The following is a 27977-nucleotide window of genomic DNA, read 5'->3' as shown; positions in this document are numbered from 1 at the left end:
TTTTCAGTGAGCCATACATGTGTTCATCTCACGCCTAAAAAAAACCTGAGAGCAGGCAGCAGAGCCCATGGACTGCAACCCATCGTCTTCTAAGTCCAAGCAACAGCCACATTTTATACACATTAAAACCAAAATGTATCACAGCCTCAAAATATGCAGGCAAAAAATTCAAAAATACCCAACTCCTCTGATAGGATAACTGATCATCGAGCAGACCGCTAGTGCCAAAGACCAAGAGTATGAGAATGCTGCGGTAGCCGCGATGAGCGCAATCGAAGACGACAGCGAATCCGTCAACTCCCATGACCTTCTCAATTTTTTAAAGAGCGGTCCCGGCTTCCGTTCATCGAACGACGGTTGGCTGCGAGAACTTTAAAAATTCTTATTGATACAGGGGCAGCGAAAAGTTTTATAAAGCCCGTAAAGGAGCTTAAAAACATAACGCCAGTAGCCTCACCGTTTCGCGTAAATACAATTCACGGGTCCAACGGCATAAATAAAAAGTGCCAAATAAGTGTCTTGGGAACAACTTCCCCATTTTTCATATTAGATTCCCTAACAACATTTGACGGGATCATAGGATTCGACTTGCTAACGCGCTCCCACTTGCGTTAGCACCCTCAATATGCAAACTAAAAAAATATTGTATGATTCCGTGTCTGAGGACCTGCAGTTTCTTGATTGCGACGATGTAAACTTTACCAACATAAAGGACATAGTCGTTCCAGAGTCAGTAAAAATAGAGTTTATCGAAATGATGAAAAAAAGATCTAAAGTCTTCTCCGACGCAACTCAAACCTTGCCGTACAACACAAATGTTGTGGCTACTATTCGCACTGAGGATAACAACCCAGTATACTCTAAAGCGTACCCGCACCCAATGGGTGTCGCAGAATTCGTTAATAAAGAAATAAAAGAACTACTGAAGTCTAATATTATAACCCCGTCGAGATCACCGTATAATAATCCAACTTGGGTGGTCGATAAAAAAGAGTCAGGTGGTACAGGTGGTAGGATGAGACAGGTGGTAGGAAAAAGCGTTTGGTTATCGACTTCAGGAAACTGAACGAAAAAACCATTCCTGATAAATATTCCTTACCAAGTATCGAGTTAATATTGGCAAACCTTGGCAAAGCCAAATATTTTACAGCTCTATACTTAAAATCTGGTTATCACCAAATTTTCCTCGCGGAACAAGATCGGGAAAAAACCTCATTTTCAGTCAACGGAGGCAAGTATGAATTCTGCCGTTTGCCTTTTTGATTAAAAAATACTGGTAGCATTTTTCAAAGGGCAATCGTTGACGTATTGGGAAAGCAGATAGGGAAGTCGTGTTACATCTATGTTGACGATGTAATTATCTTTTCGGAAAACGAAAAAGAGCATATCAGTCACATTGAGACCCGTTACGCAACTAACGAAAGAGAGTTACTCGCTATAGTCTGGGCTCTAGGAAAATTAAGGCAGTATCTGTATGGGACTCGTGACATAAGAATCTACATAATCATAAGCCGCTAACGTTCGCTGTCTCCGACAAGAACCCAAATGAACAATTAAAATGTTAGAAAGCATTTATAGATGACTACGGCGCAAAAGTCAAAGAAAATTTGTCGCCGCGAAAAAACATCAACGGCCTTCAAAACGAACCCAAATCTGACTGTGCAACAGTTCACAGTGAAGAATCTAGCACTTATACGATAGAAACAACGGAGAAACCTCTAAATTGTTTCAGAAATCAGATAGTCCTAGAAGAGGAAAAGTATTCCTTAAAGCGATACTTTATATTTTTCGGAAATAAATCCCGCCATATTATACATTTCACGGAAAAATCGACCCTTTTCGAAACCTTAAGATCAATCATTAACCCAAAAGTTGTCAACGCTATTCATTGTAACTTGCCAACATTGGCAAGCATTCAACATGCATTAGTATCAAATTTTCCAGCTACGAAATTTTGGCACTGCAAGAACTTTGTGTCAGACATTTCTGATAAAAGTGAGCAGATTGAAATAATCACCGCGGAGCACAATCGTGCACACAGAGCTGCTCAGGAAAATATCAAACAAGTCCTCCGCGACTATTATTTTCCAAAAATGTCAAAGTTGGCTACTGAAATAGTGACAAGTTGCAAAATATGCACTACAGGAAATAATGACAGACACCCCAAGAAACAATAACTTGGGGTAACTCCAATTTCGTCATTTGTCGGTAAAATGCTGCATATTGATATTTTTTCCACCGGTGAAAAACTATTTTTAACGGCCATCGACAAATTCTCCAAATTTTCTGTAGTACAATCAATAGTGTCAAGGGCAATAGTAGACGTAAAAATCCCTATCCTCCAGTTATTAAACTTATTCCCAAATATAAAGACAATATACTGTGATAACGAAGGGTCTTTCAGCTCTATAACGATGACATTGTTACTTAAAAATCAGTATGGCATAGATGTTGTAAATTCACCCCCGCTGCACAGTAGTTCAAACGGACAAATCGAACGCCTCCACAGCAGCCTAACAGAAGTAGCGAGGTGCATCAAAATGGATAAGCAAATTAATGATATAGTGGAGCTAATTATGCGGGCGACCGTTGAATATAATAAAACATTACATTCGGTCATTAACCAAAAACCCATTGATGTAATCCACTCTGCTTCAGAAAAAGTTAAGGAAGCAATAAAAATGAATATTGAAAAAGCACAAAGGGATAATCTTGACAGGTGTAACCCATCAAGACAAAATAGAATATTTGAGATAAGAGAAAGAGTCTACTTAAAAGACAATAAAAGACTAGGCAACAAGTTAACTCCGTTATACACAGAAAAACGCGTAGAAGCGGACCTGGGGACAGCGGTCCTCATTGGAGGGAGGGTAGTCCACAAGGACAACCTTGAGTAACTTTTTTCTCCAGTTTACAACACAAACACACACTTAGAAAATAGTCAATAGATTAAACCTGTCATTTTCTTACAGGATCGCGGAAATCATATTAACAATATTAGCAGTTAACGCTAGAGTGACAGGCTACACTCACGCCCAGTACATCCCCATAACCGACGGAACTGCATCGGTGTGGGAACATAGGAATTACTTTAGGCATTCGAGCAATTTGACAGAGTTTTCAATTATGATAGACAAAACAACTAGATTGTCCGCTTTTTTCCCACAATCGCACATGCGAGAATTGTTAGATGTTGATACTGATCATATTAGAAATATATAATCCGTACTAAAGGTACACCACCGAATTGCCAGAAGACTAGACTTTTTAGGCACCGCGTTAAAAATGGTAGCGGGCACACCTGATGCCGCTGACCTCGAAATGTTAAAAATGTTGATACATCCCATTTATACGAAGTTCTTTTGTCCAGAAATAGAATGCTAATTACAGAGATACAGAATCTGATGCTCACGGTCACACTTGCAAAATCAAATATCATAAACCCTGCCATTTTTAACAATGAAGATTTGAAGTCCGTTTTAGTTGATCATCCCACAGAGGTCCCCAGTCCTTCAGTCCGACAATATTATTCACGTGCTCATTGCATACCCTAAGATAAAATTTAAATGTAAAAAGGTTACCGTCTTTCCCGTTTCTCACCAACACACCGTTTTCCAACCATAGGACAACGTGGTAGCTGAGTGATCACTTTCTTAGTCTTAGCGATCACTGATTGCGTGTCGACGATGTACGGAGCATTCTACAAACTGGCAACTCAGGACACTTGCGCCCGAGGTCTACACGCAGGGGTCATGGCGCAGAGCGAAACGCAGGCCAGCCACCTAAACCCCATAACGCTGGTAGACGATGGTATAATGATAGTCAATGAGTGTCCGGCAATAGTCAGCACGGATGACGGCCCCAATGAAACAAATGGCACGCATCTAATAACATTTGAGCGACTAGCCTTTGTATACGGCACAAAACACTTGAACCGGCGCGAAAGCATAAGAAAGACTGCGGGCGTGGCGGCCTCCCCCCTGCTAAACATTATCGGGCATAACCACGTGCTTAGTTTGCCAATGCTTCAGAGGATGAACAGCCAAAACCTGGAAACGATCCAAACCCTCAAAAACGAAGTAAAGTCGGCTATATCAACGGACATCTGGATCGCTATCGGCGTGGGAGTAAGCTTTTTGATCAGCACTTTCATCCTGCTCCATCTCGTGTGGAGGAGAAGTCTAGAAGCATGGGAAATGCAACAGGTTGCCGAAACATTCAAGACGAACGAGGACGGTCTTAATCCTAAGTAGTTAACACTTCTGAGGGGTAACAAACAGTCGGTAGAAATCTTATGTGATGCTTGGATCACCTTAGTCCTTCTAGATCAGTGGTGGGCAAACTCTCATTTTACATAGCACGCGAGTATAGGGTAGGAAATTCTGCCGCAGCGCTGTCGGCACACTGACAGTGTGAGCACTCTCAATTTTTTTTTAGAAGCTCTCTCAATTGCTCTCATTTCTCAATTGCAAATCAAAATGTTTCCACTGAGATTTTTCCACAATTTTGTTCAGAAATTGGGTTGGAAAAAGTTTTCTTCATGAAGAGCGTAGTTTTTCATTTGTTTAAGAAATGTTGCTAGCAAAGCTCTTTTTAAAATAAAATACTCAATTTTAGTGCCCACTCCAACTTTTAAATTAACGAAAAATGAAATAAAAAAAGACATTTCTTTCGCTCAGTGAATTCTCTGCTCTCATTGTTTTTAAACATGTTTAAAATTTTAAATTACACTCAAATTTTAAACATGTGTTAGTTTTGCCCCCTACTGTTCTAGATGCCGACTCAGCATACCCGCCTTTGGGGGCCGTCCCTGGATCCCATTGGTTCCTCAGTTCTGTTTTATAATCATTTCAATAAAGAGCACTTAGCTCCGTAAAACTTTACTCCGGCTATTGCCGTCATATTATTTGCACTTTCCCACTGAGCTTAAGGGTATAGGGGGGCAGTCACCCTCCCGACATAAACTTTAGTTTACACTTCATCAGCCACCCTACCGATGGCACACCATCAGCAGCCACCTGGGACCAGCAGCCCGGCCGCCAATTCGCACCTATCTTAAACCACTACTACTCATCAAGCACCCTGCCGGTACCACCTCATCATCGGCTGGATCTGGAGCACCCTTACACCCGAGCAACCGACTACAAGATAACTTACACATCACGTGTGCATGTAAAAGTCTGAGACTTCTGGGGACGCAAAAGAAGGCGTCTTATTGGCAACAGAGGAAAGAAGCGTGTTCGTTACTTGTGTAGCATCGTGAAATGTTAGCTTGTGCAGCAAAACTAAACGCAGATCAAAAAGCAAAATGAGTATTGATAGTATACGCATAGAGCCTTTGGGCAAAGACAATTTCGACACCTGGAAAATACAAATGCAGGCCCTTTTGATAAAAAACGACTCGTGGAAATATTTCAACGGGACTCTTTTAAAACCCAAAGATAATTTCGCACAAAGGATAAACGAAGATGCAAAGGTTAAGTCCGATCTCATTTTGGCCATGTCAACATCGGAACTTAGGCATACGAAGAACTGCGAAACTGCAAGTGATATATGGATAGAGCTGCACAACACTTACCAGTCTACGGGTCCAGCCCATAAAGCCGCACTGTTCAAATCGCTGATCTTACTGAAAATGAATGCAGGCGGAGATATGAGAAGCCACATAGATAAGTTTTCCGATTTAGTTGACAAAATAAACAAAGTTAATCTCCTGAATATTGGCGATCTGTTAACCATCTTTCTACTATACAGTATACCAGAGGAGTACGAAAAGTTTCGAATTGCAATTGAAACTCAGAAAAACTTAATATCAACAGAAGTACTAAAAATTAGTTACTAGACGAGTACGAGGCAAGAAACAGAAATCCAAGCGAGTCGACGACCGGAGCATAATTGGTGCACAAGAAGTATAATCCCAGCAAGCCGAAAAAACTAAGCACTAATCAAAAGTTTAAGTTTAAATGTTACAGCTGCGGAAAAGTCGGTCACCGTGCAGCTGAGTGCAGATCAAAGCCAATGAAGAACCAGAGCGAATGCATGTACACCAACATAGCTAATTATACAAACAAATTGCAGTAACTGGTGTCTAGACTCTGGAGCAACGTCACACATGTGCTCACAGAAAAATATGTTCGAGACCCTGGAGCCAGCAGAAGGCTCGAAGCTCAAACTGGCAAATGATGAGGCCACAGATATAAAAGGATGTGGATCCGTGCAGTTCTCACCAAACAACAAGTTCACTGCCAGCCTGAAAAACGCACTCTATGTGCCGGACTTAAGAACCAATTTCTTTTCGGTCTCAAAAATATGTGATCACGGCTTCAATGTAATATTCAAGAAAGAGAAAGCTGAGGTAGTTAGAGCTAAAGGGGGAGAATTAGTTTTTACCGCTCCTCGCAAGTTGGACTTGTACCAGTTAATCCACAGCGACGTATGCGTGTAAACAGCCACGGAGGCAGCCGTTATTTTCTGACATTTACAGATGACTTCTCAAAATGGTGCGAGCTCTACACTATCAAAAGTAAATCTGAAGTATTCCAAAAATTTTAAGAATTCAAGAACTACGCAGAACGACGAACTGGAAAGAAGCTAAAAACAATCAGGTCAGATAACGGCACAGAATACACCAATAATGAGTTCAAAAATTACCTTGCAGCTCAAGGACTAAAGCAAGAGTATTCCGTTGAATACACACCTCATCAAAACGGTACAGCCGAACGCAAAAACCGAATCCTTGTAGAAATGGCTCGCTGTCTCATGTTACAGGCTGCACTGCCTGCGAGCGACTGGGTCGAAGCAGTAAACACAGCTAACTATATTAGAAACAGATGTCCTTCAAGAAGCCTATGTGGAGAAACGCCTTTCAAGCTGTGGAACAATCGCATTCCAGTTGTGAAGCATATGCAGAAGTTTGGTCAAATTGCGTACTCACTGGACAAACGATCGAAGTGTAAGTTCAGCTCGAAATCCAGGAAATATGTTTTCGTTGGATACTGCAGCAATGCCAAAACTTATAGGCTGTATGATGTAGAAACCAAAACTTTAATTAAAAGCCGAGATGTCGTTTTTACACACTTATTTGGGCACGACTATAAGTACGAGGATTTTATGGAATTCCCAATCAATATCGACATTGAACCAGTAGCAGTTGATCGACTAGAAAATAACGACCCAGATGACAATGACGGCAGCCAAACAGAAGATCCCAAGCCAGAGGACCCTGAACCAGATGATAAACAACCAGAACCGGAAATATTGATGAAACGTTAACGCGGAAGGCCAAAGATGATATTAACAGGTAAACCAGGAAGGCCCAAGTTAATTTACAATCAAATAATTGCAGACCGAATCGTCACATCCAACGGATACTACGAACAAAATATTCGCCCGACGGAAAGATAAATTGTCGAAAAGCTCGATTGGTCGCAAAAGGATTTACACAACGCTAAGGTATTGATTACGACGAGATCTTTTCTCCAGTATCCCGAATGAGCTTAATAAGGACATTAATAGCTTTAGCCACAGAACTCGGATTGGATTTTCACCAATTCGATTTCAACAGCGCCTATTTAAATGGGGACATCGAGGAAGAACTTTATATCAGCGTCCCACTTGAGTTCCAGGAAATATTGATAGCAACTGATAAGAAGATGTATGGCTCCGAGAACGTTTGCAAGCTAAAAAAGGCACTATTTGGTCTAAAGCAGAGCGGTCGTCAATGGTACAAAAAGCTAGACTGCCAACTCAAAGAACTGAACCTTAAGCCGATCAGTGCGTGTACTTAAAACGTGAACGAAATGGAATCCTGATAGTATCGCCTCACGCAGACGACCGTATAATAGCAACCAATAACGTCTAAGTGCTTTCGCAGTTGAAGTATGAATTTTCTAACAAATTCCAGATGAAAGATTTGGGCAAGCTTTCGTATTGTTTGGGCATAGAATTTAAACAGAGCGAAGACAAGACAGAGTTCACCATGGCCCAACCAAAGTATATAGCAGACATCCTGAAACGTTTAAACATGGAAAACTGCAAGCCTGTAAATACTCCAATAAATACAAGCGAAAAATTGTCTACAGAAATGTGTCCAACCACAGAAAGCGAAAAGGAAGAAATCTCTAGTGTGCCATATCAGAGTTTGGTAGGAGCCTTAATGTGGTTGGCAGTATCAACGCGCCCTGATATAGCATTCGCAGTGAGTGCACTAAGCCAATATAACATAGCCTTATCAGACTCATCAAAAGAAGCGGTTCACCTTAGAAGTTTCCTAACCGAAGCTTTGGGGCAACTGAAGACAACTGTCATTCACAACGACAATCAAGGAGCCGGTCAACTTGCTTGCAACCCCGTATTTCACAAACGCACCAAGCATGTTGACATCCGCCACCATTTCATCCGAGAGCTGGTTGAAGAGGGAACTATATCCGTGAATTACATCTCAACGACCAAGATGCCAGCAGACATATTAACAAAAGGACTTGGGGCGTGAAAACACAACACCTGTAAGACATCCTTGGGTATATGTCCAGTCGATTAGCAGCTTACCAATTGAGGGGAAGTATTGGAAATACATTTGGCAGCACTTTCCAATATATATCGCGAGCATTGTTATTTTATAAGTATATCCTCTAAGGCCTCTCTTCTGTTCTGTCACCTCTATCGCCAACAACGTGTTAAATCTGATTCCTATTAAACATCCTTAAATAAAACTATTACTCAACCTAAAACTACAGCAGAAACAGGTACAATTTTGTCGAAGTAGACTTTTTTGCTAAAAGAGTTCATAAACAGTTGGACATACTAAGGGTTGGCAGCACTAAGGCAGAATTATAAAAAAATATACATTGGCAATAAAAACGGTCCGTCTTATACAAATGCGAGAGTGCGATTTGCTTGCGAAGCTCGATTGCAGTTTCGCCAGATATATGTGAACATTAGACATAAAGACATAAAGGATTATATCCTTTAGCTGAGGATGGTGGATTCGGGGAGTTATCCTTTAACCAATGGATCGGAATCGGAACTTTGATGTGTCTAAAGTTCAGGTGTTGGTTCATTCCAGTGCATTTTTTTTTTACAACTTATCCGACCTATACATTCTTATAAAGATTTAGTCGTTTATATCGTAAATCCCGTAGTAAACGAGTATTTTGGGTTCTTTTTGTGTAATCTTGGGCCTTTATTTATTTAATTAGTTTCATGAATTGCGACACTATGTATAACTATGAATAAATCTATTTTCCATAAATATTATAGCTATTATTTATTTAGGTTCCAAATCTATTATGCTTATCACGAACGATTATAGAGTTTAATTAAAGTATTTTTCATTTTAAGCAGAATTCGGATGAATTCTAGAGAAAGAGCCCAATCTCCTGTATTTGGCCGTGTTGTGAGTCGAGAGCCAACTGCTTCGCAACGAATTCCATTTGAACAGCATCAAAGAGCTTTTGAATTTGGGCTTGGTAGCTCGGGTTTAAGTCAAACGCGGTTTTATGGATCAGAAATGAGACCCCCAAATGGAGCTTATTCTTCGCGGAGATCTAGCAAAAATCGATACATAGGAGTACCAAATGGACCTGGAACAAGTATAAAAGAAAACCAGAATTCCGTTCCTGTACAAGGCAGTTTTCAGAAACTGAAAGAACTTATTTGGACTGAGAGAGCAAAAGAATTAACTCAACAACGAAGAGATGAAGAGATAGCAGCACGAGCCGCAGCTCTTAGGGAGATTGCTAACGGAAAGAAGTAAGAAACTTTTTAGACCAATTAAAACGTTCCTCTAAGTAAAATTTAATTTTTTAGCGTAAAGTCTACCTATTACACAAAATCGACCGATTCCTCTGACTCAGTTTTAATGGATGAAAATCGAAGCCCAGATGAAAATAATAACCATAATAGTGGTGTTAATCGTATGCATATTTTAAGCGAACAGCAACTTCCAAAAGCAAAAAGTAGTCCAAACATTCTCCGGCCTCCTTCAAGCACTCGGCGCATTGACAAATTTCCTTCCCCTGAAATAAAAACTAGAAAAGCTAACAAAGAAATTAAAAGTAGTGTTTCCGGATTCTATGGTGGTGACCGTTTAAATAACCCATTTCGTATTCAAATTCCATCGACTTATATATTATCCAATGGAAGAGATCATTCTGTTATTGGTATTCCAAGTACGTACCCTATGCGAAAATCTCACTTCAGAGAAAGGAATCGTTTTCTCTTAAAGGAGGTAAGCTTTACCAAATTATTGTATATATAAATAAATTTAAATATTATTTTCTTTTTTTACTCGAAATTGGTAAAATAATTTCCAATGGTGTACAAAGTAAAGGTATTAACTTCAGACTTTGTTTAAAGTCATAAAATTGATGTATTTTGATGATCAGATAAATAAACAAGAAAGGAAAGTTAACTTCGGTGGGAGCCAAAGTTGATATACCCTTGCAGTTTAAACCGAATATATATCGCAAAAATCGGATTTAGTTGGCCGATCATTATGAGAATATCATAATATAACCAATTTATTTTTAAAAAATCACCAAGCTTCTATCTTAAGGATGTAGTCTCATGTGCCGGCCTACTTTTTAGAGGTTATTTCAAAAAATTTTTTTTGTAATAAAAAATAATGCGATCGTTTCAATTTTCAAATATGTTTTTATAAGCATCATAAACTATTTGAAAATATTTTGTTTAATTTATTCTTGTGTAGTTTAATACACTTTATAGCATGCCAAAGTATGCATATAAAAAAAAAAAGATAGGTCCCTGGCGCAGGTGATTTCGACTGCTAGAGTCATCCGAAACATAAAATTAGAATAGATTATTGTTTTGTAAGCTAATGGCTCTGTCCCGTACTAGAATGAAATATTTTCATCAATAAACAACAAAATGGCGAACTCACAAAACAAAAAATTAAAAAAAATTAAAAAAATTTATCTTAAATTAATGATAAAAAAAAAACTAATCATTAAAAATAAATGATTCTAGTACGGGACAGATGTGTTACTTTTTAGAACAACATATCCAAATTTCAGCTAGATCGGTACCATAGAATTTTGTGAATCACCTGCGCCGCACACAAAAATGTCGTTTCGAGAAAAACGCGTTTAAAGTTTAGACGCTACCGAGAAACTCATACTTTTCGGTGTAGGCGCGCTCTCGATTATGGGCTGTATCTCTGTCATTATTTGATATTTTTATTTGAAACTTTAACAGTACATTCATAATAAACAATACTATCAAAATATACTACATCCTTAAACAAGAAAGGAAAGCTAACTTCGGGCGGAGCCGAAGTTGATATACCCTTGAAGTTAAAACCGGATATATATCGCATAAGTCGGATATAGTTGGATCGATCCATATGAGAATATCATAATAAAACCAACCAATAAAATATCTTAAAAAAACGTTCCAAGCTTCTATTTTCAAAAATACCAAAGTTAGTATTTCTACTAAATACCATTTCCGATCGCTTAGTTATATGGCAGTTATAAGATATAGTCGACCGATCGTTATGAACTTTGGCATGTAGTATTATTTTGCCAAAAATAGCGTGTAAAATTTGAACTCTCTAACTCTAAAAAAAACCAAAGTTATACCATTTCCGATCATTCAGTTATATGGCAGCTATAGGATATAGTGCAAAAAAAAGAAGGGTGTGCAAAGTTTCAAAGTTTCATGCAAAGTCAATAGCTTTAAAACTGATAGACTAGTTTGCGTAGAAACAGACAGACGGTCATGCTCATATCAACTCAGGAGGTGATCCTGATCAAGATTATATATACTTTATACGGTAGGGGATGTCTCCTTCACTGCGTTGCACACTTTTGGACAAAATTTTCATACCCTCTGCAAGGTATAAAAATGTAGTAGTAGTAGTAGTTAAGTTCAGTTTGTAAACAAACGTAAGAATATTATAAGAATAGTTATCGATTGCTTTTATCTTTATTATGAAAAAGCATTAAAGTACAGACAGCAACAACAAGAGCAACGGACAAGAAGATAATCCTACGCTAAATTAAAGTTAAAATGGAGTTTATCCAATTCGTCGATCTACAGAATACTTCCACATAACCTGTGGCGTTAGTGCAATCTATCGTTCAAAATGGTCAGCAATTAGCCATTGAAGTAGCGGAGATTGGGCAAAACCTAATTTCACGAAGGTTTCAAACGTTTCTGCCGCTACCCGTTCAGTGGAATTCCCTTCTTTACTTAACTTCTACTCTAAGCTCTAGAATCTACACAGATGATGAAAGAATCCAAATAGAAAACATCTTTGCAACAGCCAAAAGCACAATAAAGCTCAGCAAACGCCAGTTTTCTGAACTCGATAGCTACAATACATTCATCTCGACTACCAAATCAAAAGTTGCCACAGTTCGATGGTAAATACTCAAAATTAAGCCCTTCAAGGCCGCGTTCACCAATTTGGTTCACAACCAATGGTGCATATTGTCTATCTTAATATTCTCCTAATAACATAAGACAGTATACGCATTAGTGTTCGTTCCGAATAGCAGAAATTAGGCTGTGAGCATGACGTTTCACCCATTTACACTGTTTGTGTGTGGCAGAGCTCGGGCAGAGAAATTTCCTATGCCCTCGGGATAGGGCCGTGCCGACCTCTGACATAAGATAATGAGACGCTGTAGCGATACGACGAAAACCATTCGTTTGACTGGGACGTTTGAATGACCCTAACTGGGACGAATATTCGAGTTTTCCGAAGTAAGGTCACGCACTACTACTGACGAACATTTAAAACTCAGTCTGTGAGTTTGAAAATTCAAAACTTAGTCTGTGAAATTGCAGCACCTTGATTTAGCTGCTTAGGTACGATGTAAGATCGTACGATGTACGTCGCGGTGTAAGATTTTCCAATCAGCTCTTCTTCACTTCTACAATGTCAGCATAAGCAGCGCTGCACATCACATGCATCAACGTCAAGAGACGTTCAGCTTCACCACAGCTGCTGTTACAAAGGGTTACTTATTCAAAATGAGACTCGTACTCACTGTTCTAGTTCACATTCTGGATGGATCATGACGATTCCAGGTAGTCCAAGCACTTCTTGATTCAGGCTCGAAAGTCAATCTTATTACGGAAGAAACTGCTAAGCGACTACAGTTATCAGGAACCAAGGTGATTCAAATAATTAGTGGGATCGCAAACAATTGCCAAACAGTCAATAACAACGTTTATGCTATGATTAAACGAATATGCGCAATCCGAGATCACGGATTGATTCAAGATCAATTTCAGCGATGGCAGCTTCCGCCGTATCGGTCACGGCTTTGATGGCGTCAACGATGATTATCTTGAGGATTTTCCCTAGGAGACTTATGGGTCTACGATATATCCTAATAGGTTGGTTGAAGCATATTAGTAGCAGCTAAGTTCAGTTTGTAAACCAACGTTATCGGAAACAATGTTATTAGAAAAGTTATCGATCTCGACCGAACTATTGAACTAGTTCGATGTGCTTGACTGCACAGTCAATCCCTATTATCAACACTATTAAAAGGAAGAAGAGCAAGAACAGCCGAGAAGATAAGCCTACGCTAAATAAATTTAAAATTAAGTTTAGCCAATTCGTCAATTAAGCTGGGTCAGAAAATTATATTGAATCTGGAGAACACCTTCACGAAAAATATACATATATCGGTATGTACGTATAGAGTGTTGGCCATTTTTATTTTTGCCAATTTTTTTTCTTTCTGTTACGTATTGAATTTTATTATTATACTTATTTACTCTTTACTCGAGTCTAACAATAAGTTGATTAAATCTTACAATCGTGACATAGCTAACAGTCGTGTTGTCTGGCACAAAGTTAGATGTTCTTTAACACTTGGAAATTCTTAGCATCGATGATTCTGCTTGAAACATGATTCAATCCGCGAGCGAGGCGGAATTTTACCCATTGGGAGATATTTTTATTTGCTTGATAAAGTATCAATTTTTTCTCAAGTTCGTCTTTTACTGCGAGGATACCAAGTTCCCTATGAATGTTTTCCTTATTTATTTGTTTATTTCCGCCAACGGATGAATCCTAACATAGTTGCATAATAACAACTTACAAACTAGTAAATAATAATACAATACGAATACAAACATACTAGGTGCCTGATTATCAATCCTTTGGAAACACCCCTATCAGAGCCCCACTTAAAATATGAAAAAGCCCGCTTAATCTGCTTATTTAGAAGATTATGTGACACCTAAACCAAAAGGGGGCAAAGGTACGAGGGAACATTAAAATTAATAAGTCCCAGGAAAAAAAGGCAATCAATGTTATCAACGACTACATTATTCACAAAAGCTAAAGCTGCCACAGTACGCCGATCCTCCAAATTGAAAACATTGAGAAGAAGGCAGCGGCTCTATAGAAGATAGAGATAGAGGATCCTAATCCGAAAGATAGAGGATCCAGAATCCTTAGAGGCAGAAGTTCAAATTTTAAAAATTTCTTCTGGAGTCGAAGAAAGTCTTCTGGTGATCGAAGCCTATTCCTGCCTCGACCGAACAAATACAACGTAGACGCTGAGGCTCGAATGTGGACTATTGAATTGTTCCTGGTGCCTCTTCATAAAGCCCAGCACTAAGTTATTTTTTGTAATAGCAGGGTAACGTTTATTTAAAACTGTCCATTAGGAACAACCATTAAATGTTATCACATAAACTTCACTTATAGATAATTTTAAATATTAATATGGTAGAAATAAATTAGAGTAGTAAGGGGAGGTCCAGCGGGTGTGTCCTTTTTAGTCTTCTGGGCTGCTCGCTGTTGTTGGACAGCCACCGTTTGGGGCTGTCCCATTGTAGCCTTTTTGCTCCCAGTGCTGCTAGGAGTAGAAGAGGGAGCAACAAAATGCCAGCAGTAGAGACATCGGGCCCAGCGAGTTCAGCCGCTCCATTTATTAGAGCATGATCCACTTTGGCTTTAAGGCTTTCTAAAAAGGATTCTAGATACAGAACCTTATGATTAAGTTAATCAATTTTGGAATGCAAATCATTTCCAATGACGGAGTTATCACACTGCCACATTAAGTTCGGAATGTTAATAAGTAATTTTATAGCCTCCAGGTGCAAATCTACCCAGGCGGTGTGGTAGGCACAGAAGGCATAGAAGTTTGGTAGCAGTAACTTCTGAACTGCACTCGGTGCAAACGAGATGTGACATGAGCGAAATAGTAAAGGTCCGACCGCAAAGAAAGCTAGATGCAGACTGATATACAACTATATACTATATATTTCCATTATTTACGATAATTCAGGTGGTGAAATGATAAAGTAAGGAAATGACCGCCATGGCCTAAAGATGCTGAGCTGCTGGCATCCCCTTTCAATAATTCCCTAAGCTGGGACTTTTCCAAAGGCTAACGGGATTTAGCAGCTTCAAATTTAGCTGGACAAGTGCTCCTAAATGCTGAGATCAATCTCCTTCACTCAACTATTATAGAGTTAATTTGCTGGTCTATCTGCCGTCGATTTTGGGATTACATGCGAGAAGTGCGGGGCTCTCGGAATAAGGGTGGTCCCTAGTATCTGGCCTTGAGGGCTTCCACCCGAAGGACTCCTAAGTGTGCTTGGAGTTGGCCTCAATTAGCTGTACATAAAATAGATATTCTAATATTCGCCTAAAAATTTTATTATCGGGTGCTCCTAATGGTCATATAAATGATATTATTATCAAAATCATTGGCTAAAGGTCCTGCCATTCTTACAGAAAAAGGAACATTATTAACTTTTGTTTTTCCATTAGAAGCTTTAACGATTTTTTTTATCAGGATTATCATTTTCTTGATATTTGACTGCTTATCTCCTTAGACCCCATATATAGAGGTACCATTTATCACTATGATTTTTTCACTATCACCCCTTCGTACCACTAAAAGTTGGAAAAATTTAATATAAAACTGCTATGAATCATAGAAACCAATTTTTCTATGGAAGATTTCTTATTGAAACTTGTACAGCATGCCATATTTTAATAATTTCCATTAAGGAAAAGTCCGACAACATTTTAATGAATTCTTTATAAATATTTAAGCTTTTTATTTTTAATTAATAAGGAACTTTGAATATCATTTTTTTAAATGTCATGGCCATCTACGAAAATTATAATGATTTATTGAACCGAGCTTTCAAAGATATTTGTTTTTAACGTGAAAATTGTCAATGTCAATTGTCAAAATTGTATAATTGAAAAATTAAAATCTGAAGCTTTAGAGTCAAGTATTTTTTAATATACACAAGAAAGGAAAGCTAACTTCGGGTGGAGCCGAAGTTTATATACCCTTGCAGTTAAAACCGGATATATATCGCAAACATCGGATATAGTTGGCCGATCCTTATAGGAATATGAATATATAATCCAAGTTATTACAATAGAAAATCTAAAAAAAAAGTCTCAAGCTTCTATCTTCAAAAATACCAAAGTTGGTATTTAAACCAAAAACTATTTCCACATAACTAGTTCAGTTATATGGCAGCTATAAGATATAGTCGGCCGATCGGTATGAAATTTGGTAGGTCGGATTAACTAACTAAGAATATAATCTGTACCAAGCTCCAGCTTTCTATCTTCAAAAACACGAAAGTTGGGTCATTTCCGATCGTTCAGTTATATGGCAGCTATAGGATATAGTCGGCCGATCCTTATGAAATTTGGCATGTCGTATTATTTTGCCAAAAATAGCGCTCGTGTAAAATTTGCGCTCGTGTAAAAAATTCTCTCACTCTAAAAACACCGAAGTTATACCATTTCCGATCAATCAGTCATATGGCAGCTATAGGATATAGTCGGCCGATTCTCGTCGTTCCGACTTATATACTGCGTGCAAAGAAAAGAAGGGTGTGTGCAAAGTTTCAAGTCGATAGCTTTAAAACTGAGAGACTAGTTCGCGTAGAAACAGACAGACAGACGGACAGACGGACCGACGGACATGCTCATATCAACTCAGGACGTGATCCTGATCAAGAATATATATACTTTATAGGGTCGGAGATGTCTCCTTCACTGCGTTGCACACTTTTGACCAAAATTATAATACCCTCTGCAAGGGTATAAAAATCTTCATATTCATGGTACCTTTTTATATTGTCTGATGAGATATGCAGTCAAAAATCAAAAAAATCTAATACATAGCGCAAAATCATGATATGAGTGATATTTTTGAGCGAAAAAAAAAATCAAAAATAATTATTATTCATGGATTATTTTTTTCACTCAGAGAATAATAATAACTTCGTAATTCTTAAAATTAAAATCATAATGATTACGGTCCCTGATTTTTATTGTTTCGCTTGCAACAATTACAGCGGATAGTCACAGAGATAAAATTCAGCTCAGCGTTCGATTTTTAAAAAAGTTATTGATATTTACATACTGATTTCCATACTAAAATGTTTAAATTATTAATGGATGGATTTTGGAGATTATTAGAGATTGAGCATCCCGAATCGGAACTTGATAGTAACAACGTAGATCAAGTTTGTGTCAAAACTTAGCCACTCTCACTCCCAACCCCCAAACCGGAAATCTTGTTCTAGCGCCAGTTCATCAATGTTTTCTGGTTTTGATGCCAAAATACCCCAATGGCTTATACTAATACATATGGTATATACAAATTAAAGTTAAGAAAAATCGGAAAATTTTAAGAGGAGTCAGGCCGAACTTAATCCCAGGAGTTGCGTTTAGCACCATCTACTCCAGTGCACACCTCCTCCACAATGACTCGTTTCCACTCTCTCGGTATGACCGGATCAAAAATAGACACCAAGTTTCCTCGACGCAGGGGCTCCACGTGCTCGCACCATTTCTACATGTGCAGAAGAGAATCAAATGCTAGTCCACCCTTCGCTTCCAGAAGCGGTCTCTAATAATCCTGGTTACTCGCCATTCCTTCTTTTCACTGTGACTGGCAAGTGCACTAGTAAGCGAGAATTGACTAAGTTCTCCGCTTCGATCCACTCGTTTATCCTCATCGTAAGGTCCAACACCTCCTGACGGACAGGACCATCCTTTCCCAAGCACCACCCTCAGTGGCTCACGAAGTTCCTCAAAGCGATGATGCAGGAACCTGTAGATAAATAATTCGGCCTTCGTTGGCCGAATTCGTTGCAGCCTGATTCCGTCGTCTTCCACGTTTTCGGCAGTTGGTACCCGTCTTTATTAGGATACTCCCGTCAACTTTAAGATTTCTGACAAGAGGTTTCAAACAAACTGCTTGTACCGCCGGTAGGTGCTGCTTATCCAGGGCAGCACGGTTTCGAAATCCATCTAAAGTACACATCCGTTTATCTCCATACTATGTTTCGATTTCACAGTGTTCATCAGCCGTGTTCCTAGTGGACTTCACAAGGCTAAGGAGCTCCTTCCTGTGAACCCGATAGAATTTGACGCAGAGTCTGACGTCATCTGTGGCCGGATGCCAATACATTCCCAATACTTTTTCTTGCGATTTGGTCCACTCGACGTTCTTGTAGGTGTCTAGCAGATTTAAGGCTCTGACCACTCCTGCCGAACTGAAAGAAAACCGACACAGATCTAAACCGGCACTTGCATATATCTTACCGTTTTAAGGGCCATAGCTTCATCCTCGTCTGCGAAGCTGTCTGCGTAACGGTCCACTTAGTGGTACCGGGGATCAGTGTGCACGTACCTAGAAACGCCATCTCTCATGTCATCTCATAGATTTCCGAGTCCTTTCGGTCATCTTCTTGCCTTCATAGAAATCTCTGAGCGCAACTATCCTATTGCTGTATTAATATTTGATGAAAAATCTCTTGTATATCCCACTAATATTTGATGAAACATTTTTTTATATCCCACGGCTCATTTTCCGAAAATAAAAGAAGGAGAGGAGGGCCTGATTTGGCTGCTTACTGCATACACATTTCCTTTATCCATTTCGCTTCAGTTTTCCAGCTTCACTGATCTGCAGGGTAACCATTCTCAAGAAAAAAAGTCTTGATTTCATGGCGACTTTTTTCTAAGCCCCAGGGCAACGCGCCCTAAAATTAAGAAAACCCTTTCTACAATATAAACAATTAAGGGTAAACTTTTCTAAATACTAGAACTTTTTTTTCTACATCTTACATTACTTATTACATCTTACATTTACATATTTTTACATTATTTTTACACTTATATTTGTTTCCTTTGATAGCTCTCTTCAGTTCTTACTTTCACATAAGACTTTATTTATGGTATATAATAAATTTAACCCTCGAATCTTGAATTGTATACTTGACTTATAAATTTCCAGAAGCACCACGTTTTCCCCTTTTGGTGGGGACTAGAATAGCGTAAACCATGTGCGTCCTTTTTATATGTGGAAAAATCACGTCAATTATTCTTGCGATATAAATATATCAATATACTATTTAATCGTGAATGTTTTAAAACATGTTTTAAGGTAGTGTAATTATTGCCTTTTTACCCTTCGCTTTGTTGACGGAATGGTTTTAGTCTCACAAGTCTCAGTTTAACTTGTTCAGCAAGAAATCCATTAGCACTTGTTAAATAAACTTTTCAATAAACTTGTAATGTCAACATCTTAGAGAAGAAAGACTCCGTTGTTTGTGCGATATTTGATAGTTCAAATATCGTTACATTATTTCTTAACATAATTTTTTGTATTTAACATGTTTAAGCTTTATATATAAAATATAATATAGATCAGTCTGCATTTATCTTCCCGTGCTCTGCCACATACACAGTATAAGTGTGTGGAACGTCATGGCGCGTCATGCTCAGAGCCTACTTTCTGCTTTCTGCTATACTAATACTAATGCGTTAAAATCATATCAATGTATTGGGTGCCGACCACTGACAGAGATAAAATATAAAAAAAATTCTAAATGAAACAATATATTTCCATTTTCTAGGGTTACCTAAATTAAAGGGTAACACTGTGCGTTTTTAGAAAGGAATTTCCTTTCTTGTATTTGTATTTCTAGAATATTGTAGAAACAGTTTTCTACTTTTTAGGGTTAGTTTCTTTCATGGTGAGCCTTTCTATTATTAAAAAAATAGTTCCTGAAAATAAGTCATAATTTTCATTAATTATAGAAACATTTTCTTGTTTGTAGGGCGATTTCAGTTTATGGCGACTATTTCTATATTTGAGAAAATCTTCTTTGATTTAAGAAATTTTCCTTGTTTTCAGAAAATTTTTTCTAGAAACTAGAAATTTTTTCTTGTATTTAGAATGTATGTTTTATGGTGAATTTCTAAATTTTAGGGTAAATTTTATTTTATTTTTTTATTTTAGTTCACATTTAAAGATATGAAAAAAGCCAACAATTTGCTTGTCAAACTTTAGCTTTTATCTTTACAGTGGATTAGTCTGTTTACTTTTTAGATATGAACGTAATGACGTTTTTAGATCCTTATATTAAGGACTTTAAAAAAATGATTTTTAACCACAAAAAGTGGCCGTTGCTTATCCTTTGCGCAGTCGGAACACACTTAACCAAATTTTAATTACATTAAAACCATAATTTAAATATAATAATAAGCATATGATTTAAATTTTTTTTATAGCCAAAAGAAAATGAAAATTTTCATCGCATTGCAAGAGGCTTTATGACATCTCCATCGATCGAATTGTTAAGGAACATGCAAAAAAAAAACCGGTCATCTGAGGAAAATGAGTTAATCCCCATGGAATGGTTCAATGATGATTCCCACTTTACAAAGATTAATAACAACAATGAAATAAATTGGCTTAATCACATAATACCGGAATCTGCACAATTAAAGTTTGAATTTTCTAAGTATGAAAATGAATAAGGAGTGTTTTCAGTGTTTCTGCATAGGTTTGTAAAAAAATGGAGTCTCTTTATTAAACAAAAAATAACATTTAAACAAATATTCATTGTAAATATATTTAATTATATTAAATAAAAAAACAGTTATCTTTAAATAAATATACATAGTTAATGAATTTAAAAATTATACAACACGGTAAGAAGGAATATTCCAGTTTCAAAACATTCGTTCAGAGGACGGTCAAAAAAAAAAATTTATTAAATGGCATATTTTTTTTTTAATAGATTTCTTTGAAAAGATTTATTTATTAAACTGGATTGTTTTAATGGATGGTTTTTAACTTTCATGTCCACTTATAAATACTATAAGTTATTTTTATTCTTTTATTGTTGCAGCGCCTAACAATCAATTTTAAGATAGGATACGATATCACATGCTTTTATCGCTCATTTACTAGAAGATCTAGTAAAAAATCAAGTCAAAAATCCATTTTTTTAAGTGAATTGTGCAGGAATGTAATCTTCCTATCTTCGATAGGTCCACACAAGATTCACTAAAAAGATAAAAAATAGACATTTTGTATATTTTTTGTCAAGTAATACACTACTATACAAGTTGGGTATATTATATTATTTTAAACACTTTTTTTATTTTAAAGATCATTTTTCAAATAAATTTTTCAAAATATATGATGAAAAAGACGACTAGGGATAAAATGGGTTTCCCAAACTAACGCAGAATGTTAATTAATTGTATTTTGATAGTTTAAATATTGAGTAGCATATAACAGGCAAATAAGCAAATAAGCAAATAAGCTTCTCTGAACAATTTTGATTTTTTTTCAAATTTGGACAATAAAGATAAATATAGTTTTTGAGATAAGGAGTTGAAAATAAAATTTTGTTTTTGATCTTTTGTTAAAAATAAGCTATAAATAATATATTCTTTAATTTTTATAAATTAAGTATTCATAATAAAAGTTATTATACGCTTGCAGAGGATATTCTAATTTTGCCATTTAAATTAATAAATCCATTTTAAATGGCTTGGTGCCAAACTTATGAACTAATTAAAATGTTAATTTTCTTGTTATTAAATATTGGAATTAAAGAGGTTGATGCTAGGAGTTAGGGTCGCAGTGTATGTTTTTGTAAATACTTATATACATATGTATGTACATATATACATAAATGCGTACATATGTATGTATACTTTTAGTAAATGAGCGATACTCAATGTTGATTTGACTTACATAAAACATTTATACATATGTGTAAGTTCTTTTACCAAAGACTTACCAAAGATTTATTCTATATAAATATGTAGGTAACTGTAAAAACCATAAACTAAAAACATATCACAATCTATAACGTAGATACAATTTCTAAGAATAACCTATAAACAAGAAAATATATTATATGTATGTGTGGTAATAAATGTACAAACATACATGACTATAAAATTTGTATAATTCATAAGAAGTGATGCCTATCTTAAATGTTTAAAATTTTAGATCGGTGAACGGTAATGGACAATAATTAAAAAAGTATACATAATCAATGACAATACTATTTGAGAATTTATTACATGCTACAAATGTATAAATACACATGAGACCCTTAAAAACATTTTAAACTTTAAATTATCTACGCATGGTTGATGTTTAAGAAATCTGATTCAATCGACCTAAATTTTTATTAAGAAAAATGTATAATTTTATTGTAAAAATGTTGTAAATTAAATTGTAATAAAATATATATTCAACAATAGTAACATGTTTTTGGTAATTTTGAAAAATTTTTCTAGTTTTCTTTCTATAAGATGCAAGCTTAGAAGAACAACGGTATTCACAGAAATTTTCAGTGCATCATTGTCCTTTACAAAATTGGATTTCGGTTTCAGAGCTTGGTGAAACTGAGTAGTCTACAGGCACGCTTTAAAGTTTTGGCGGAAATCTGTCATATCCGTAGTTTTTCAATCCGTCATATTTTGCAATACTTCTACGACAGTGGTGCCCAAGCTCTGCATACGGAAGAGAAAACTCCCATACCAATGCAAAAAATCACCAATACATTTGTGCGAGAATTTTTTTTCCATCCATGTGGCTGCACTGAAAAATAAAATTATAGTAACATTCACAAGGGGTTTAAAAATATCAATATAATAAAAAATACATTTTATTACAGCAATTAAAAAAAGGCCCTACAAATTTTAGAACAGCTTATTATTATACTATGACATATATGCAGAGCTTCTTAGTTAAAAAAAAATGTTCTGCGAAGAACAAATTCATCGCTACAGGTCGTCCATTTTGGCAGAAACAAAAACAAGAATGAATTTCTTGCAGTGAAAAGTTTTCGGCACTCCAACAACAAAATTCATTCGGATTAGTACGATTGAGGAGAATAGGGAAAACACGAAAAATTGTTATTGTAATTGCCCTTTGATTATGATGGGACCAACGATGCTTATGGCGTGAGCAACGAATCTTATGGCGTGAGCAGACTCACACAACTCGGTAGGCATGAGCATTTGCAAAAACAAATGAGCAGCGAGAGCAATGGGATGAGCACCAGAGAACGGCAAGGGTACACCCAAACAATAAGTGTACCCGAATCAATTGTGCGTTAACGTCACTTAGAGTGTGATCGGCACTCTTAAATAAGGTTTGTTGCCTTTCACTGATATTTTCGGACATGCTCATACGCACACTCGCAAAACGACTTCGTGCTCTTTTCTGCATGTATACATGAGTTGACGCCGATCAATATGATAAAGCAAAAGGAATGGGCGAAATTGAGAGCACAAAACTTGAGACAAACAATATGTGAGAGACAAGTGTGTTGTTGTTATTCTTGCATTAGCTTCATACATGCATACATATTTGTTTTTAAGTATGCACATATGCATACATACATATACATATGTGAGATAAAAATAAAAGCCGTGTTTTGCTACTTCGTTGTGTGTATTTAATTTTAATGTTTTTAAGAAAGTCATTACATATTTCAAATAGTTTATATAGTCTTAGTTTTGTATAATAGTTTTCCTTTTGGATCCATTTTAATCTTAGATTAGTTTGTCGTAAAAATAAAAGTAATTGCCGTCTTCAGTGACTAATATAAAAATAACAAATGCGTATAACTATTACAAGTGAATGCGTCTTCAATGACTAGGTCTTACAATATGCTTAAAAATATGATAATGAAATTTTGTCTCCAATGACTAATATAAAATAAAAAAAAAAAATTTGATGTGTGGCCAGCCACAAATTTTAGAACTTTTCGACAGGTGCCGCAAAATAGCCACCCTTCCACGGCACTTTCGTCTTCTTTAAGAATAGAATGTAAAATATTCCACATAACACTTTTTCCTTTATGTTTTTGTGTTAAAGTGTACGTTCCACAATCAATTTTACTTGTTATAGAGTCCGGCGTTTCAGGCATTTTGCTTATTCCTTCTACGACTTCAACTAACAACTGAAATCAAGCGACCAAAAAAACAAACCAGCGATCATGCATACCAGTACATACAAGTTTAAGACACTCGAAATCATAACTGTAAAACATAAGTGTTTCGCTCACAGCGCAATATTGCGCATTGCCTTTTGTGATCTACTGTTGCTTTTTGTACATTTGCTTTGAGTGCACTGTGCAGTTCACTAATCTGCGCAACATTTTTGAGTGTCTGGTGAAATAGAATCTACGCTTACTGTTTGAGTGAGTGACGAAATGCAAAAACACGAAACACGGAAAGCGATTTGTGCATTTGGGTGTGTTGTTCTATTCCTTTTGTTTGTGAGTGCGACAAGCACTCCAAACTTATAAGTGTGATTCGGGTGCCAAAAAGTAACACCCTTGACGTTCTCTGATGAACACCACTATTCTACGACAACGGCATTTTAATGCTTCTTAAGCTTCCAATAAAATTTTTGAAGTTATGGCCCCGATATAGTGCAACAAAAACGCGGCCACACACATCTTTTGCAAATAGTACCAAAAAAAACCAAAATACCTAATTATAACATAAAGTTGGTAACACGTTGGGAACTAGTCATCGTACAAAACGGCGCTTGAATCGCTTGAATATTTGACTTGAATCGCATAATTGAAACCAATTTTATAAATAATTGAAAAATCTATAAAAATACCGCATTACTTTTTTGACAACTTTATATTATTTCGCTCATGTTGACTCTCGCTTATACTGAGTGCACTGGTGAAGTTGCTGCCACAATGCTTCATGTAAGGCCGTTCGGGGCTCGTCGATTTGCCGCCGTGCCTTCCATGCCGCTTATGTGAATATTTCTTGCGAGGCTATTAAGGACTTATAGGCAACCCAAAAACCGAAAATTTTTTTTTAATGTTCTTACTAAGAGAAAATTAACTGTGTCAAGACAATTATTATTTACTCAACGTTTTGATTTTTTCTGCAGTTTTGGAATCAAAAAAGGCCAGCCGATATGTTTAAAGAGAGCATGCTAAGGTTATTGACTTTCCGGCAAGTCTTTAATTAATTAACAGGCCAATAAGCAATTACACAGGCCGACAATTTCCAATTTTTTTCCTTCACGCTTTATTTCAACGGTTCCACTGAATAATTTTGAATTATTTTTATTAATTTTTTTTTGCACAATGAAGATAGAGATATGAAGTTGTTGAGATAAGGAGATAAGGTTGAAAATAAAATTTTGTTTTTAAAGTTTTAATAAAATTAAACTAAAGATAATAAATTCTTCAATTTGTATATAAATTACACAGTGCGACAAAAAAAGAAAATTTGGAGGAACTTTTGAGGAGACCTAGTAGGATTTGTTTATTATGTCGAATATAGTATAAAACAGGGATCGGCACCCCAATACATTGATATGATTTTACCGCATTAGTGTTAGTAACGAATAGCAGAAAGTAGGCTGTGTGCATGACGTTTCACACATGTATACTGTGTGTGTGTGGCAGAGCTCGGGCAGAGAAATTTCCTATGCCCCCGAGATAGGGCCGTGCCGACCTCTGGTATAAAACCATATTTAAAATTTTCTAACACCCTCAAAATCCTGATTAATTTAGAAAAAACGGCTTTTCGGGACTTTTTTGCTCTTAAAAATTCCTAAGCACGTAATTTAAAACCAATTTAAAAATTTGTTACGTCAATAGGTAAATGTTGTAGCTTTAAAAAAAAAAGGTTTCTATTTCAATTTATTTCAACAAAAAGGATAACATTTTTACGCAAAAAACTGACATATTTGAATTTTTGTCGTGTTTTTCGGACTTTGACGCCATTTTTTCGGTACAACTTCCAAGAAATGGTATCATTTTTGACACATATCAATATTGTCTCGTTAATTCTGAATAAAGCGAGACCAATTTTATAAGGAAATTATGAAAATTGTTGAAGTTATAACTCTTTTCCCAAAACAAGTCAGTGCAATTTTCATAGCGCTCCGGAGTAAAAGTGTGTTAAAGAAATAAGCGAAATGGAAGAGCACACTATTTCTCCGGAACGCTAGCAAGATTGGACTGAATATATTATATAATATAATAACTGCTGCGTTATAACTGCAACAATTTTCATATTATACCCTTGCAGAGGGTGTTTTAATTTTGTCCAAAAGTGTGCAACGCAGTGAAGGAGACAACTCTGACCCTATAAGGTATATATATTCTTGATCAGGATCACCTCCTAAGTTGATATGAGCATGTCCGTCTGTCCGTCTGTCTGTCTGTTTCTACAAAAACTAGTCTCTCAGTTGTAAAGCTATCGATTTGAAACTTTGCACACACCCTTCTATCCATTGCACGCCGTATATAAGTCGGAACGACCGGGATCGGGCGACTATATCCTATAGCTGCCATATAACTGATTGATCGGAAATGGTATAACTTTGGTTTTTTAGAGTTAGAGAGTTCAAATTTGACATGAGAGCTATTTTTTGCAAAATAATACGACATGGCAAATTTCATAAGAATCGGCCGACTATATCCTATAGCTGCCATATAACTGAACGATCGGAAATGCCCCAACTTTCGTGTTTTTGAAGATAGAAAGCTGGAATTTAATACAGATTCTATTTTTGGTCAGTTGATCCAACCTACCAAATTTCATTAGGATCGGCCGACTATATCCTATAGCTGCCATATAACTGAACGATCGGAAATGACCCAACTTTCGTGTTTTTGAACCTTTTTGGTCCAACCTACCAAATTTCATAGGGATCGGCGAACTATATCCGAAGTTTGCGATATATATCCGGTTTTAGCTGCAAGGGTATATAAACTTCGGCTCCGCCCGAAGTTAGCTTTCCTTTCTTGTCTTCTTATGAAATTGGTCAGCGCAATTTTAATAGCGCTCCGGAGTTAAAGTGTGTAAAAGAAAGGAATAAGCAAAATGGAAGTGCACACTATTACTTCGGAACGCTAGCAAGATTGGACTGAATAGTTCTGGGAAAAGCGTTAAACTTTCAACAATTTTCATAATTTCCTTATGAAATTGGTCTCGTTTTATTCAGAATTAACTGGACAATATTGATATGTGTCAAAAATGATACCATTTCTTGAAAGTTGTACCGAAAAAATGGCGTCAAGGTCCGAAAAACACGACTAAAATTCGAAAATGTCAGTTTCTTGTGTAAAAATTGAATCCTTTTTGTTAAAATAAATTCAAGATCTATTTTTTTTCAAAAGCTACAACATTTAATTATTGAAAAAATTCAACAATTTTAAAATCGGTTTAAAATTACGCGCTTAGGAATTTTTAAGAGCAAAAAAGTCCAGAAAAACCGTTTTTTCTAAAAAAATCAAGATTTTGAGGGTGTTAGAAAAATTTCAAACACGGTTTCATACTATGGTATATTCAAACTAATGAACAATTACTACTAGTATTCCTTCTATTCCTACTAACTTCAAAAGTTCCAAATCACTGTCGCACTGTGTTATTTTTAATAAAAGTACGCTTGCAGAGGATATTCTAACTTTGCCCTTTTTCATTAATTAAAGCCATTTTAAATGGCTTGGTGCAAAAGTCGAAAACTATTTAAAACTGTTAATTTTTTTTTGCACAATAAAGATGAAAATAGTTGTTAAGATAATAAGTTGAAAATAAAATTTAGTTTTTACGTATATTACGTATATTTTAATCTGTGAGGGTAGCAAATTCAATAATAGCTCAAACTTAGTCTCGGAAATGCCTTACCGCAGTT

The 27977-nt window shown here is 36.5% G+C and overlaps 1 protein-coding gene across 3 annotated transcripts in view; it reads left to right on the top strand.

The window, feature by feature from the left end:
* LOC108119896 (uncharacterized) overlaps nt 1–21586 on the top strand; it is a 51711-nt gene extending 30125 nt beyond the window's left edge. For all 3 annotated transcript variants that reach the window (XM_043213407.1, XM_043213409.2, XM_043213408.2), the window contains 3 exons: nt 9343–9750; nt 9808–10228; nt 20555–21586. In XM_043213407.1, the coding sequence (XP_043069342.1) occupies nt 9343–9750; nt 9808–10228; nt 20555–20803 (1078 nt within the window). In that variant the 3' untranslated portion in view covers nt 20804–21586. The remainder of the gene's footprint in view (nt 1–9342; nt 9751–9807; nt 10229–20554) is intronic.
* Nucleotides 21587–27977: the final 6391 nt, after the last annotated feature.

This window comes from Drosophila bipectinata, chromosome 4 (genome assembly GCF_030179905.1).
Source record: "Drosophila bipectinata strain 14024-0381.07 chromosome 4, DbipHiC1v2, whole genome shotgun sequence".
Taxonomy (NCBI): domain Eukaryota; kingdom Metazoa; phylum Arthropoda; class Insecta; order Diptera; family Drosophilidae; genus Drosophila; species Drosophila bipectinata.
The sequence above is the reverse complement of the archived record's forward strand: the minus strand, read 5'-3'. Positions and strand labels throughout refer to the sequence as shown.